The sequence below is a fragment of the Ictalurus furcatus genome, chromosome 22 (genome assembly GCF_023375685.1).
Source record: "Ictalurus furcatus strain D&B chromosome 22, Billie_1.0, whole genome shotgun sequence".
Classification (NCBI taxonomy): domain Eukaryota; kingdom Metazoa; phylum Chordata; class Actinopteri; order Siluriformes; family Ictaluridae; genus Ictalurus; species Ictalurus furcatus.
Window position 1 is genome coordinate 20,197,479 of NC_071276.1, and position 15,000 is coordinate 20,212,478.

Sequence of the window (15,000 nt, forward strand, 5' to 3'; positions counted from 1 at the left end):
TAAAGGAAAGAGGTCACCACATCACAAGAGAAAACGAACCCTATTTGGAGCTGCAAACAGAATACCTGAGACAATATTACCTGTCCGGAGCTCAGAGACACGGCCAGTGGACACGTCTACCCTCAGTCACCTTCTCACACTTCCAAGTGTTTGAGTGGGTGTACAAACATTTACATTTGTCTTCGCGTGATCGTTTCCTTGCCGTATATATTTGTAAGACTCGATTCTTGACTTATCTGATTGTTTTGATTTATTTATGTGCGTGCATATTTGTTTATTTCATGGCCAATGCTTTGGCAATACTCTACCAGAGTCATGCTAATAAAGCTCGTTTGAATTTGAGAGAGAGTGAGACAGAGAGTGAAAGAGAGAGTGAGAGAGAGAGAAAGAGTGAGAGAGTGAGACAGTGAGTAAAAAAGAGAGAGAGCGAGTGAGAGAGACAGAGAGAGAGAGAGTGAGACAGTGAGTAAAAGAGTGAGACAGTGAGTAAGAGAGAGCGAGTGAGAGAGAGAGTGAGAGAGGCTGAGACAGTGAGTAAAAGAGAGAGTGAGTGAGAGACAGAGAGAGTGCGACAGTGAGTAAAAAAGAGAGAGAGAGTGAGAGAGACAGAGAGAGAGAGTGAGACAGTGAGTAAAAGAGAGAGTGAGAGAGACAGAGAGAGCGAGTGAGAGAGAGAGAGAGAGTGAGTAAAAGAGTGAGAGAGTGAGAGGGACAGAGAGAGAGTGAGACAGTGAGTAAAAGAGAGAGAGAGAGTGAGAGAGACAGAGTGAGAGACACAGAGAGCGAGTGAGACAGTGAGTAAAAGAGAGCGAGTGAGAGGGACAGAGTGAGAGAGGGTGAGACAGTGAGTAAGAGAGAGAGAGTGAGAGAGACAGAGTGAGAGAGAGTGAGAGGAACAGAGTGAGAGAGGGTGAGACAGTGAGTAAAAGAGAGCGAGTGAGAGGGACAGAGTGAGAGAGGGTGAGACAGTGAGTAAAAGAGAGAAAGAGTGAGAGAGACAGAGTGAGAGAGGGTGAGACAGTGAGTAAAAGAGAGAGAGAGTGAGAGGGACAGAGTGAGAGAGGGTGAGACAGTGAGTAAAAGAGAGAGTGAGTGAGAGAGACAGAGTGAGAGAGGGTGAGACAGTGAGTAAAAGAGAGAGAGTGAGAGAGACAGAGTGAGAGAGGGTGAGACAGTGAGTAAAAGAGAGAAAGAGTGAGAGAGACAGTGTGAGAGAGGGTGAGACAGTGAGTAAAAGAGAGAGAGAGTGAGAGGGACAGAGTGAGAGAGGGTGAGAGTGAGTAAAAGAGAGAAAGAGTGAGAGAGACAGAGTGAGAGAGGGTGAGACAGTGAGTAAAAGAGAGAGTGAGAGATAGAGTTAGAGAGGGTGAGACAGTGAGTGAGAGAGAGAGAGTGAGAGAGACAGAGTGAGAGAGAGTGAGAGTGAGTAAAAGAGAGAGAGAGAGAGTGAGAGAGACAGAGTGAGAGAGGGTGAGACAGTGAGTAAAAGAGAGAGAGAGAGTGAGAGACAGAGTGAGAGAGAGTGAGAGAGAGTGAGAGAGACAGAGTGAGAGAGGGTGAGACAGTGAGTAAAAGAGAGAGAGAGTGAGAGAGACAGAGTGAGAGAGGGTGAGACAGTGAGTGAGAGAGACAGAGTGAGAGAGAGTGAGAGTGAGTAAAAGAGAGAGAGAGAGAGAGTGAGAGAGACAGAGTGAGAGAGGGTGAGACAGTGAGTAAAAGAGAGAGAGAGAGTGAGAGAGACAGAGTGAGAGAGGGTGAGACAGTGAGTAAAAGAGAGAGAGAGAGTGAGAGACAGAGTGAGAGAGAGTGAGAGAGACAGTGTGAGAGAGGGTGAGACAGTGAGTAAAAGAGAGAGAGAGTGAGAGGGACAGAGTGAGAGAGGGTGAGAGTGAGTAAAAGAGAGAAAGAGTGAGAGAGACAGAGTGAGAGAGGGTGAGACAGTGAGTAAAAGAGAGAGTGAGAGATAGAGTTAGAGAGGGTGAGACAGTGAGTGAGAGAGAGAGAGAGTGAGAGAGACAGAGTGAGAGAGGGTGAGACAGTGAGTAAAAGAGAGAGAGAGAGTGAGAGACAGAGTGAGAGAGAGTGAGAGAGACAGAGTGAGAGAGAGTGAGACAGTGAGTAAAAGAGAGAGAGAGTGAGAGAGACAGAGTGAGAGAGGGTGAGACAGTGAGTAAAAGAGAGACAGAGTGAGAGAGACAGAGTGAGAGAGGGTGAGACAGTGAGTGAGAGAGACAGAGTGAGAGAGAGTGAGAGTGAGTAAAAGAGAGAGAGAGAGAGAGTGAGAGAGACAGAGTGAGAGAGGGTGAGACAGTGAGTAAAAGAGAGAGAGAGAGTGAGAGAGACAGAGTGAGAGAGGGTGAGACAGTGAGTAAAAGAGAGAGAGAGTGAGAGAGACAGAGTGAGAGAGGGTGAGACAGTGAGTAAAAGAGAGAGAGAGTGAGAGAGACAGAGTGAGAGAGGGTGAGACAGTGAGTGAGAGAGACAGAGTGAGAGAGAGTGAGAGTGAGTAAAAGAGAGAGAGAGAGAGAGTGAGAGAGACAGAGTGAGAGAGGGTGAGACAGTGAGTAAAAGAGAGAGAGAGAGTGAGAGAGACAGAGTGAGAGAGGGTGAGACAGTGAGTAAAAGAGAGAGAGAGTGAGAGAGACAGAGTGAGAGAGGGTGAGACAGTGAGTGAGAGAGAGAGAGAGAGTGAGAGAGACAGAGTGAGAGAGGGTGAGACAGTGAGTGAGAGAGAGACTATTACTTGGACACAGACAGAGGCTCCTCCTCCTCTCTAACAGGAGATCTCTCCAGCATCACTGCTGTTCTGTTTTCTGACCACAGTAATCTTCACGTCACGCAGCAGCCTGTTGCCCCGGCGCTACAAAAGCACCAATCCCGACCGGCCTCCCTCGTCACCGTAGCAACATCTGAACTGTGTCATCGGCGATGACCGGCAGGACCCTGTTTCCTGAAGCCATCTCTCTGTCCCCCCTGATGCTAATAACCGTGCTCGGAGATGACAGGCAGCTGTGTTCCAGCTGTTTCTGTCACGTCTCACCCACGAGCTCCATCGACCCGCCAAGAGGAGCCAGGGTCGCCATGGAGACAGAGCACTTCCTGTCATTCAGGATGCCGGGAGTTAAAAATACTCCTCCCTCTCGCTTCTGTGATGCAGAAAATAGCCAGAGCCAGCAGTGGAGTGTGTCAGGGTTCAGGAAACTCTCCTACATATTCTCTCTCTCTCTCTCGGAGTGAGTGAGTGTGTGTGTGTGTGTGTGTGTGTGTGTGTGTGTGTGTGTGTGTGTGTGTGTGTGTGCGCTCCATCATACTGCGACAGTGATTCATTCTGTGTCGACTTGGCCGCGAGCTCTGTGTAAACCTGCGAGAGCTTCTGATTGGTCCCAGACCCACCATGTTTAGCGTTTACAAACAACAAACAAACTACAACACGGCGCTCGGGCTGCGTTTACATCCGTGTAGTGCGAGTCTGATGATCACAAACCTTTTTGTGTTTACATATACCACACAAGACCTGACCCATATCCGATTCTGATACCCCAGATCATTCCCCCGGGTGGAAAAATGAAAACTAAAGACGTTCCTCTTCACCAAACACTTTAATCTCTGATCCCTGCGTGTTTCCTTCCTGGCCTTCGAGCAGGGTTCTAGCTCGACAGTACTCTTAGCCCGTCCTAGAACCAGGACGTGAACCAGAACCAGGACGTGTTTTTGAAAGAGACTCCAAAGCTCTTCTATAAATCGCTTAAATGCTCGATGCTGCAAACCTTTTATGCAAAAAATGTAAATGAACCTACGAGTCGTTTCAGCGCCTTTAGCTTCTTTGGGGTTTTTTTGGGGTTTTTTTATTGCCTTTCATGTTACATTAGAGTCATTAGAGTCAGGACCGAGTCTCTCCTTACTCTGCCATGACCCTAGAAACGTCCTCGATGTCGTACACGGCCCGGTTTCTGTCGCTTTTCTTTTTAAAAAAAGTTGTTTTTCCCCTTCAAACGCTGAAAAGATCATTTATTTCATCTGGACTCACGTGAGCTGACCAGGCTTCATGACTCATGTGTGTCCGACTTTCAGGATTCATTTAACTGCAAATGCAGCTGCCCAAATAATAATAATAATAATAATAATAATAATAATAAATATAGATAAGCAAATAAATAAACAGACTAAAGCAACGTTAAACGTTGAGTATTTTTCAGTAGTTTGCGAGTAAAACCACGGCGACTGTAACTTTTTATTAGTTATTGAACGATGCGCCACGCTTTGTAACTTTTCACAGCGACGTTTATGCATATGGAAGACTCGATCGCGAGACTCGTCTGCAGGACCGAGGAGTTTTACAACAACAAACTTACTGACTTTCACAAAGCGAAACCTAAACCCCTGCAAATCACCACGTCGACGAGTAAACATCTGACTTCATTATATAACTGACGCGCGTTAAAGCGTTTAATCAGATCAATCAGCTGTTACTATAGAAACCATAACGAGTGCATTAATATTTTAAAAAATGTAATCAACACCTTCGGACTCGGGAATTTAACATATTTAAATATTTATATTTACATATCGTTGATTTTGCGCTAATTTCTGCGACAGCAAAATTGGGACTGCCCAATATAAACCTAACAATATGTCCTATAGGTATTAACAATGAGTATTATATTCCTCAGAAAAAAAAAAAAAGAAAGAGGAGGAAGTGGTGGAGAGATTGATCTTTCCGCCCAGCGCTCAAGCACAGGCCTCGGAAAACCTCCTCAAAACCCACAGCACTTTATGTTAGATGTTAGCGTCCGGTCCATTAGGCGCACGGAGAAACCGCGTCAGGGGAAAGAATAATGGACGAACGAGCTGCTGAAGAACGATTAAAGGAGGAAAAAGTCTCGGAGGCTTCGATTAGGCTGAACTGCAGCGGAGGAAACTAGCACGCTGTCTTTAGCAGAGCGTGGAAACGTGTACCGAGACAACACTGCAATCTGACAACAAAAATAAATAAATAATAGTCTTTTTTAAATTCTTATTCAATATTAAAGTGAATATTAATATTAATATAAGCAATAAAATAAAAACGAGTCTCTGAGTTTCCTCTCAGTGTCCTCTTTACCATAGTTATATTCGTGCGTATATGTTTAGAAATATCTGCTAGGACGTCGTTAGTGCGGTTAATTACTGATTACTAATTAAGCTAATTGGGCGTTATCACATGCTAGTATTTTTATCGTCCGGAGTTCGCGAGTTCCAATCCCGACGATGCTGCAGGCCCTCTGGGTGGGAGGGGCATACTCTCTCTCTCTCTCTCTCTCTCTCTCTCTCTCTCTCTCTCTAGCCAATCATGGGCTTCTGCGAGGTCATGTATGTGGAAGAGGGTAGACAGCGCTTTGCTCCAAGTGTTTTCCACTAGCTGCTGTTTTAAGGTTAGCCTTAACCTTCGCCGTCGTATGATGATGATCGGAGGGTGGGAACCAAAAAAGATTAAAGTAGGGAGAAAATCGTGGGGAAAAATAAAAAAATATATACATATATGAAGTAATAATAAAATAAAGCTCATGAGAAAAGATTTGAGATTAAGGTTTTGTTCTCCCATCGTAATAAAGATCATCAGCAGTGCCGCATTTCCAATCCAACTTTTTTTGAGAACTAGAGTTGGGCGATAAGATGATATGATATATATAAAAAAATTTATATCAACCACAATATTTAAAGGCATTTCTACGAAAGACGATATGTATCGTATCACGACCGGTATAACAGTAAAGGTCGACTGATTGATGGGTTTTGACGATCGGATTAATTGTCACCGGTCTGCAAAAATCCACTCCGACAGCGTTTCCCGGTCGCGTCCGTTGCGGGAGCGGCTGAGAAGAGTCCGCTGCCATTAAACAGCACAAGAGCGGCCTCTAGAGGAGAAATAAAAACTTTCACGGACTAATTTCGTCCTGTTATTTGAAGTGTTTTTTGATCCATTTTGGACGTCTCTATTTTTATTTGTAATTTTTCAGTTCAGTTTGGATGGATGCATACAACTTATTTCCTTAAATATTTTACTCTAAATTTACATGAATATTTATTTCATTTAAAACAGTACACTACATTTTCATGGTGCAGTCAGTACTATTTATGTTTGTAATAAAGTTCAGCAGTAATTTAACACTCAGTGTATCGATTTTAACACCTATCAGTTGATTAATTTAACGAGTGGCTGATTTTTAACTAATCCGCTGTTTCCAGTCAGTCCGAGGTTGGAAAGAAAGTGTGTGTCATGATCATTCATGGTTTACAATAATGAGCTCCACTGAGGATCAGGTCTTCTATTGACTGGTTCACGCACCACGCCCTGAATGTCGTGGGCGGGAGGCTCTGTGCGGTCACACGTCCACGGTTGGAGAAACTGAAAAATGTGGACGGACTCGTATTCGAAACGGTGAATAACGGCAGATCCGGTGCCTGAAACAGGGTTTCATCCTCTGGACGGAAATCGATAAGTTATCCAGCAGAGAGGCGTTACACTTTCCATGGACTATAAAAACCACAACAATTCTTTTTATTAAAAAAAAAAACAACAACATCACACTTGTTATCTGCTTATCGTTACACTCGTGCTCTCTCTCTCTCTCTCTCTCTCGTCTACTCGGTCCTGAACGCGTCGGAAAACCTAACGTTACAGCTTTACCTCAGACTGACGCTGGAGGCTCCTTCCGTACATGATACATAAACATCCCGCAAAATATCAGCCGTTACACGTGTCTGTTAATCCGTCCACGTGAAGCGTCCGCCGGAGGAGCTGTTACTATGGAAACGATAAGGTATTAGAGCGAGAACGTTAATATAAACCTGTCAGAGCTGCTGTTATTGGAAACTAATCAACACCTCGCACCTTTACACCTCGTGCCTGAAGTTCAGTCCAGGTGGCATGAACCGCAGAAATGCAAAATCACGGATCGTTCCAGCAGGCGTTAAACCACATCGGCGTCGCCTCGGCCCCATGCAAAGCTGCGGTTTGACGTGAACTTCGTACCGTCAGTGTTACTCTGTGATTCCTACTCACCGTTTCTACCAGAGTTCCTCTGTCCTGCTTCATAATACAAACCTTCTTCAGCCTTTATCCTCCTGCTTAATGCCGAGAGAGGACTGCCCTCTCTCTCTCTCTCTCTCTCTGTCCCATGACGCTGCCGTGTGAAAGACGTTAAACACAGCGAGAAGTGTTCTGGGATAATTTCATTTCTGTCACTGATTAATAAATGACCAGCGCTCGGGGGAATTCTCCACCGTTTGCACAAACACACACTTCTGACTCGGACTCGGTGACGGACACCCGGGCGACGTATCGTACACACACACACACACACACACACACACGATACCGATCATCATAACGAGATTACCGTACACTAACATCACCACACGCTGCGGCGTTGCACAGTTGCAGGAGTTTTATGACTGACATTATTGCTCGCTATGACGACTAACTGTCTATTAAACATCTCATTTTATACCAAACATCTGAAGTGCGAGAGACTAACACTCGCGACCCGGAATACAAAACAACTTCTCGTGCTAATATTAACGACCTAGCAATGACGATGATGCTGATTATTATTATTATTATTATTATTATAAAACCAAAATAAATAAAAAAGGTAGCTAAAAATAAGTGTGAGAAGCAGGTAAATGATTACAATGAAATCAATAATGGCGATAACAGAAAAATACATTTAAATAAATAAAATAAACCAATCAAAATAACATAAAAGTGTCAATTAAATTATTCTACAATAATTAAAGATTTAAAACTAATGTGCTTCTCAAACAAAAAGAAATAATAATAACAATAATAATAATAATAATAACAATAATAATAATAATAATAATAACAATAATAATAATAATAATAACAATAATAATAACAATAATAATAATAACAATAATAATAATAATAATAAGATAGTTATAAAGGATAAAGTGAATTTTGTAATAAGTATAGCATAAGGACAAAAATTCTATAAAAAGAAGAGAAAAAATACAAATATATATTTGTTTTCTTTGATTTGCTACTATTATGTAATGATAACAATAACAAAAAATGTATTAATAATAATTATAATTAACATTAATAAAATGAATACTATATTCTGCTTTTTTTTCGATGTTTGCCTAATTATTTATTTATTTGTTTGTTTACTCTAGGAAGTGTTTAATGTTTTGTTACCATTACGTATAGTGTCCTTATGGTTTGAGAAAGGCACTTACATGTATAAAATTTAATAATAATAATAATAATAATAATAATAATAAACTAGTTTTTACTATTATTATTCAAAATATCCTTTACATTTAGGTTTACTTAAGTGTTAAATCTGTTCATAATGACAAATGAAAAAGGAAAAAGAATAATAATAAGAAGAAGATGATGATTATTATTTTGGGGCATGATGACTTGTGTTCTTTGTCGTCACCGCACTTCATCGAACATAACACGTAAGACCTGTTTTCCATTTAAACCTTTCTCTTCATCCATTTCCATCCGCTCCATACCCAAAGCCTCGAGTCGTTACTGATTCATTACTGATTCATTACTGATTCATTATTGATTCATTACTGATTCATTACAGATTCATTACTGGCAGAAAAATAAGCAGAAATGTATGTTTTTTAGACCGCTGAACCGTTGATCAATACGGCAACTCAAAGATAAATATCAACCAGTCACACTGAAGGATTTGTACATATACTGATATACCATAACACACACACACACACACACGCACACACTGAAACAGAGGAAAGCGAGACGCGATGATGAAGAACGATACGTGACTTTATAGTGAATATTTAACTTCCACAATACCCCAACACTTCAGAAACACTTTCAAAACAACAAATGAAATATCGCGATATTTAAGTAACCGTGAAAAAACATCAATTATCGCGATAAGATAGATGTTTACCTATCGCTCGCCTCTGCACCTGTCTTTAATGCCCGGACACTCGTTTTAAGCTCGTGAATGATCCATAAAGACGCCAATAATGCGGGTTAACAGATCAGAATCGGAACACACCGAAATGTTTCATAAAAGAGAGGACTAGCGCTAAAAATGTGCAGAGGAACACGGAGATGAACTCCAAATTAGCCCAAGAATGTAAAACCAACCAGCTAAGCTATGGTTTAGCTAGAGAACTAGCCGAATAGCTTCGTTACTAAACCCAGACAAACAGCTGAAATGTTTCAGCACGGGTTTCTTTTCCTAGTCTGGGTTTGTAATAAACGCGGCTTCGTTGCTAACGCAAGCGAGCTCTGACATTTGGGTTACCTGGGTGATGAAGCTAGCACAGTTAGCAAGGCTAGCTCAGTAGCCAGCATTTCTAATTCAAATCTCACCGTTATATAAACATGAGTCGTTTTCTGTTATAATTATTATTATTATTATTATTATTATTTACCTTGTCCTCGGACTGCTGCTGCGGCAGGTCCGGTTCAGTAATACCACCGCGGTGCCGCAGCTCTGTCATTTTCTCTACCGCGTTTCGGGGGGAAAACTTGTACAAAAACAAACAGAGCTGATCAGATGGTAATGTTCAAAGGCTTTAGCGTTTCTGTCAAAGCGAGTGAAGTGCAGCGGGGTTTCGTGGTGCGCTCAGTAGCGCCCTCTGTTGGTGAACAAAGGTGCTGCTCAAATGACGCTTTTAATCGCGCCCTCTGTTGGTGAACAAAGGTGCTGTTCAAATGACGCTTCCAATAGCGCCCTCTGTTGGTGAACAAAGGTGATGTTCAAATGAAACATTCAATAGCGCCCTCTGTTGGTGAACAAAGGTGTGGTTCAAATGAAACATTCAGTAGCGCCCTCTGTTGGTCAACAAAGGTGCTGTTGAAATTGAGCTTTCAATAGCGCCCTCTGTTGGTGAACAAAGGTTCTGTTCAAATGACGCGTTCAATAGCGCCCTCTTTTGGTAAATAAAGGTGCTGTTCAAATGAAGCGTTTAATAGCGCCCTCTGTTGGTGAACAAAGGTGCTGTTCAAATGACGCGTTCAACAGCGCCCTCTTTTGGTGAACAAAGGTTCTGTTCAAATGTCACTTTCAATAGCGCCCTCTGTTGGTGAACAAAGGTGTGGTTCAAATGAAGCATTCAGTAGCGCCCTCTGTTGGTCAACAAAGGTGCTGTTGAAATGGAAGTTTCAATAGCGCCCTCCTGTTGGTCAACAAAGGTTCTGTTCAAATGACACGTTCAATAGCGCCCTCTGTTGGTGAACAAAGGTTCTGTTCAAATGACGCGTTCAATAGCGCCAGACCGCAAGTGACTGCTCGAATTTCCATACTCCCAGCATGCACCTCTGCAGTCTGAGATACAAAATGAAAAAGTTTAGAATTTTGAAGTTTATAACGGTTAGTTTGGGGAATTATTACAATTCTGAACTCCATGTAGTGTGTGTGTATTCAGGTCAGTTCTGTGAGTCTCCTGAAGGAACTTGGTGTGTTTTGTGACTTACCATGGACAGGAAACGTTGTGAGGAACCTCAGCACTTATACGGGATGTTCAGGCCTTTTGCTTGTGCTTGCTACGGCAGCACATATACTAAAATTGGAACGATACAGAGAAGATTAGCATGGCCCCTGCGCAAGGATGACACGCAAAATCGTGAAGCGTTACCATATTTTTCATGTTAATAACCTTAACCGTAAAAAAACCTCGATTCAATTCTAAAACGTCAGGGGTTAAGCACCTTCAGGCTCCACTGCTTAGTGACAGAGGAAGACCAGAAGACACTGGGACCATCAGTACTAGTTCCCAAAGATATACATTAAAGTTTATGGCATTACCACAAGCCGTTCGGATAAACTGCCTCACATCATATCTTCAGTGGCTGTCTCAAGTTGCAAATGTGCCAAGTTTGGTGTTAATACGTAAAAGTGTTGATGAGATATGCCCTCACTTCCGGTTTGCAGACTTATCCATCAGATTTGCTTTTAGGTTATTGAGAAACTACCTATAGGGTGCTCTATAGCAGAAGTTCTCAATTTTGGTTTTTACCTCAGCTTTTTTTTCTATCGATTTTTATTACTAAAATTGTCATTAGTTTGCAGGGGATATTATTTATATGTGTAATAAATCTGAACTGTGATTTCCATAACTGTAACAAAATGAGAAAACTGCAGACCCCCTGTTTACACTTCACACACTAAACATGTAATACAGAGTTTAATCATAAATAACTGTAGTCATAACCCAGAACCCTAAATCTAATAATATGATAATCCTCTAAATAACATAAGCCCTAAACACCTTTAACACGAACTCTAAAACAACATTAAATTACCCGAATAAACCTAAAGCTCCAAACTCTGAGCTCTAACGCACAATAAATAAATTCTAGCTGCTACTCTGATGCTAAAAGTGTGTTGCTTGCTGTGTGTTGATGTTGCCCTCTAAAGGCAGACTGCAGTACTACACCCTCCTGACTAGAGAGACCAGAAACAAGATGGCGGATAACGTGTTGTGTATTTAGCGTTCTGTCCCCGACGCCGAGTCCCGACTGAACACATGCGGTGTGTTTGGTGTGTGTTCTCAGAGAGGACAGTCTCAGGATGTCTCTGAGCGGTGTGTTGTGCTGCAGCGAAAGAGAGACAGTACACACACACACTGATGGGGACGAGGGGGAGGGGCGGTGTGTGTGAGAGATCACGAGAACAAAGATTACATCACCACACAGAGAACCAACCAGAACAGTAGCCACTACTCGAATTTCCATACTCCCAGCATGCACCTCTGTAGTCTGAGACACAAAATAAAACAAGTTTAGAATTTTGAAGTTTATAACGGTTAGTTTGGGGAATTATTACACCTCTGAACTCCATGTAGTGTGTGTGTATTCAGGTCAGTTCTGTGAGTCTCCTGAAGGAACTTGGTGTGTTTTGTGACTTACCATGGACAGGAAACTTTGTGAGGAACCTCAGTACTTATACGGGATGTTCAGGCCACTTGTTTGTGCTTGCTACGGCAGCACATATACTAAAATTGGAACGATACAGAGAAGATTAGCATGGCCCCTGCGCAAGGATGACACGCAAAATCGTGAAGCGTTACCATATTTTTCACTCTTCGATAGCACAAAAATATTTATACGGTGATGGAAAATACAATTCATCTTTATCGACAGTATTACACATATAAAGATGTCAACCGACCATATGGAGAAACCTACTGCATTTCAGAAATCCGAGAAACAAGCTTTGTTCAGGTTGGTCCCACGATGATGTGACATAAATTTCGTGATGATTAAATAAAATGTTTGGTGAAGAAAGAAGATTAACCCAAAGCCTAATAACAACCTGTATAATTTTAACCTGAATAGCCCCAACATTAATAACTCCAATCCTAATGATACAAACCCTAATAATCCAACTATAACTTTAACATTAATAATCTAAACACCAATATCCCCAACCCTCTAACTCTAGCCCTAACGACACCAACCCTAATAACTCTAACATTAATACCCCCCGAATTAGCTTAAAAGAGATCCTTCACTATGTGAAGTATTTATATTGTTTCCAACAATGAAAGTTTATTTCCCCCTCAACATCAGTCGAATTTACTAGGACAAAAGTGTCAAAATGGGTCTTTTTTTGTGTAAGAATGTAAGAGGTACATTAATCACCTCTTACATACTTCTTGTGCTTCTAATTTCCCTCCACAGGTTGCCTGGAGTTAATCTAGTTGTGGTTTATTGGCGCCCTCTGGTGGAAATCAGATTATATTACCAAGCAAACCTGTGACTGTTAAATTAAACTTTATACACAGTTCTGTATTCGAGCCACATTATTAAAACTGACATAACGTTTTAAAAGTTAAATTAAAATTCAACAGATTCAACTGGAATACAATGTTGAATAGTTTGTTTGTTTGTTTTTCCATGACGGAGTGATTATCATTGGCAGTTTTTACTTGTAACGATGGTTTCTGGCCGCTAGATGGAGTTAGGATATAAGAAATAATTTACTGTTATTTCTTTTTGCAGATCTCCTCCTTTAACGATCCAGATTTTCTGAAGCAGTTGGAGATGGCAATCAAATATGGCTCTCCTTTCCTGTTTCAAGACGTAGATGAGTACACCGACCCCGTCATCGACAACGTCCTGGAGAAGAACGTGAAAGGAGCCGAGGGACGGCAGGTCATTGTGCTGGGAGACAAGGAGGTCGACTACGACCCCAACTTTAAACTGTAACTCAACACCGAACTGGCAAATCCCAAATATTCACCGGCGGAAAGCCATGGTCATAAACTACACTGGTGAGGAAGAGAGAGACTGGGGACTTCATACACAGGGCTGTATTCAAGTCCATGCCTCTGTTTTAGACAAGCTCCACCCCCATGTGCTTAACTCTCACACAACCTCTGAATAGTGCTTAAGTCTGTAGTTATATTTAAGGTCTAAATATTGATGTGTGTAATTCCAGTATTAAATCCTCACTACACTCAACTCAACACTGAATATGGCCCAATGAGTTAATCGGTCAATTTATCAGTTTCTACGATATTAACGTATTTTTCTGACCAGTGTTCTGAAGGTGTTTGTGTGTGATCAGTTACGTTAAAAGGTCTGGAGGACCAGCTACTGAGCGTCATCGTGGGCTTCGAGCGGAAAGAGCTGGAGGAACAGAGGGAGCGTCTGATTCAGGAGACGAGCGAGAACAAGCGTCTCCTCAAAGACCTGGAGGACTCCCTGCTCCGAGAGCTCGCCACGTCCACGGGCAACATGCTGGACAACGTGGAGCTCGTCCACACGCTCGAGGAAACCAAGTCCAAAGCTGCCGAGGTACAACATAACCACATACGTGAACTCTTAAAGGAAAAATCCATTCCCACTAGCAAGCGATATGAGTTTTTTTAGTCTTTGTTCACGGCACGCAGACGTGATTCACTCAAAAGCAGCAAGTGACGTCTGAACTGAGATTTTCTTCATTATTATGTGTAAATTAGGTGTGATGTAGTAAAGCAGATCACAACACTTTGCTCAAATGATTTCCAACCATCTGACGTGGTCTACCGCTCCCCACTCCTAACTTTAGTTCCCACCTGTGTGGTGTGTATAGTGACATACACGCTGACAAAGCTCAATGATATAACTGTGCTAGAGAGAGGATGTGATCAGTAGATAATCAGTAACGCCTCTATGTGGTGTAGGGAACCTCTCGCTGGAGAAGAGTAAGAGGAAGAAGCCGTGTGATTGGCTGCCTGATCAGGGCTGGGAGGATATTGTGCGTCTGACTGAACTTTTCCCAAACGAGTTCGGCTCATTGATAGGCGACATGGAGAAGATTCCCACCGAATGGAAGGATGTATGTTTGATGTTAATCGCTCACACACGGACACGTTTGTCGTCGATGCTGGTGATCTCAGTAACAGTCAATACATTTCCCTCCCACCCCGTTTTATTAGTGGTATGACCTGGATGCCCCGGAGCAGGCTCCCTTCCCCATGAAGTACGCGGAAAGCCTGACAGCTTTCCAGAAACTTCTTCTTCTGCTGAGAGCTCTCTGGCCGAGGCTCTGCCCGCGTTGGAGGCAGCTCATGTCGCCCTGAAGGACCTGGAAAGGTCTGACGTCTCTGAGATCAGCTCATGTCGCCCTGAAGGAGTCTACGAGGACATTCAGCGCACGCAGAGACGCAGGGAGACGCAGAGGCGCAGAAAGAGACGCCTCAGAACACACTGAGAACGCCGCTCTACACAACGTCCATGAGGAGGAATGCAATGGGCGTCGGCCTGGTGTTCGAGGCCAACCTCTTCACCACCAAACACCACTCACACTGGGTCCTACAGGGAGTGTGTCTCTGTCTCAACGCCGACTGATCTCTCTCTCTCTCTCTCTCTCTCTCTCTCTCTCTCTCTCTCCCCGAAATTCAAGTTTTCTGTTTTGTTTCACCATTAAATTGTATTTTTAGATATTTAGAGAATTACACTGTTACAGTTCCCTCAGTTGCAGTTTAAATAGCTTTTTTTAAATGTTC

General features: G+C 42.5%; 2 protein-coding genes and 2 non-coding genes across 5 annotated transcripts in view; 3 read left to right on the forward strand and 1 right to left on the reverse strand.

The window, feature by feature from the left end:
- Positions 1-9,718, reverse strand: part of cds2 (CDP-diacylglycerol synthase (phosphatidate cytidylyltransferase) 2) — a 28,080-nt gene extending 18,362 nt beyond the window's left edge. Inside the window, exon 1 of one of the 2 annotated variants that reach the window (XM_053610158.1) lies at positions 9,436-9,718. In XM_053610158.1, the coding sequence (XP_053466133.1) occupies positions 9,436-9,504 (69 nt within the window). In that variant the 5' untranslated portion in view covers positions 9,505-9,718. Of the gene's footprint in view, positions 1-7,042; positions 7,823-9,435 lie in introns of those variants that run through there. The other variant, XM_053610159.1, reaches the window with a different exon arrangement.
- An 824-nt stretch (positions 9,719-10,542) lies between these two features.
- LOC128599357 (U6 spliceosomal RNA) lies at positions 10,543-10,649 on the forward strand. The gene has a single exon (XR_008384391.1). It is a non-coding gene; the product is annotated as a U6 spliceosomal RNA (small nuclear RNA).
- Positions 10,650-11,506: 857 nt separating this feature from the next.
- LOC128598944 (dynein axonemal heavy chain 10-like) lies at positions 11,507-13,920 on the forward strand. Its single transcript, XM_053610176.1, has 3 exons — positions 11,507-12,229; positions 13,010-13,281; positions 13,578-13,920. The coding sequence occupies exons 2-3, from the start codon at positions 13,263-13,265 to the stop codon at positions 13,880-13,882; spliced, it is 324 nt and encodes a 107-aa protein (XP_053466151.1). The 5' UTR covers positions 11,507-12,229; positions 13,010-13,262; the 3' UTR covers positions 13,883-13,920.
- Positions 11,977-12,083, forward strand: LOC128599358 (U6 spliceosomal RNA). The gene has a single exon (XR_008384392.1). It is a non-coding gene; the product is annotated as a U6 spliceosomal RNA (small nuclear RNA).
- Positions 13,921-15,000: the final 1,080 nt, after the last annotated feature.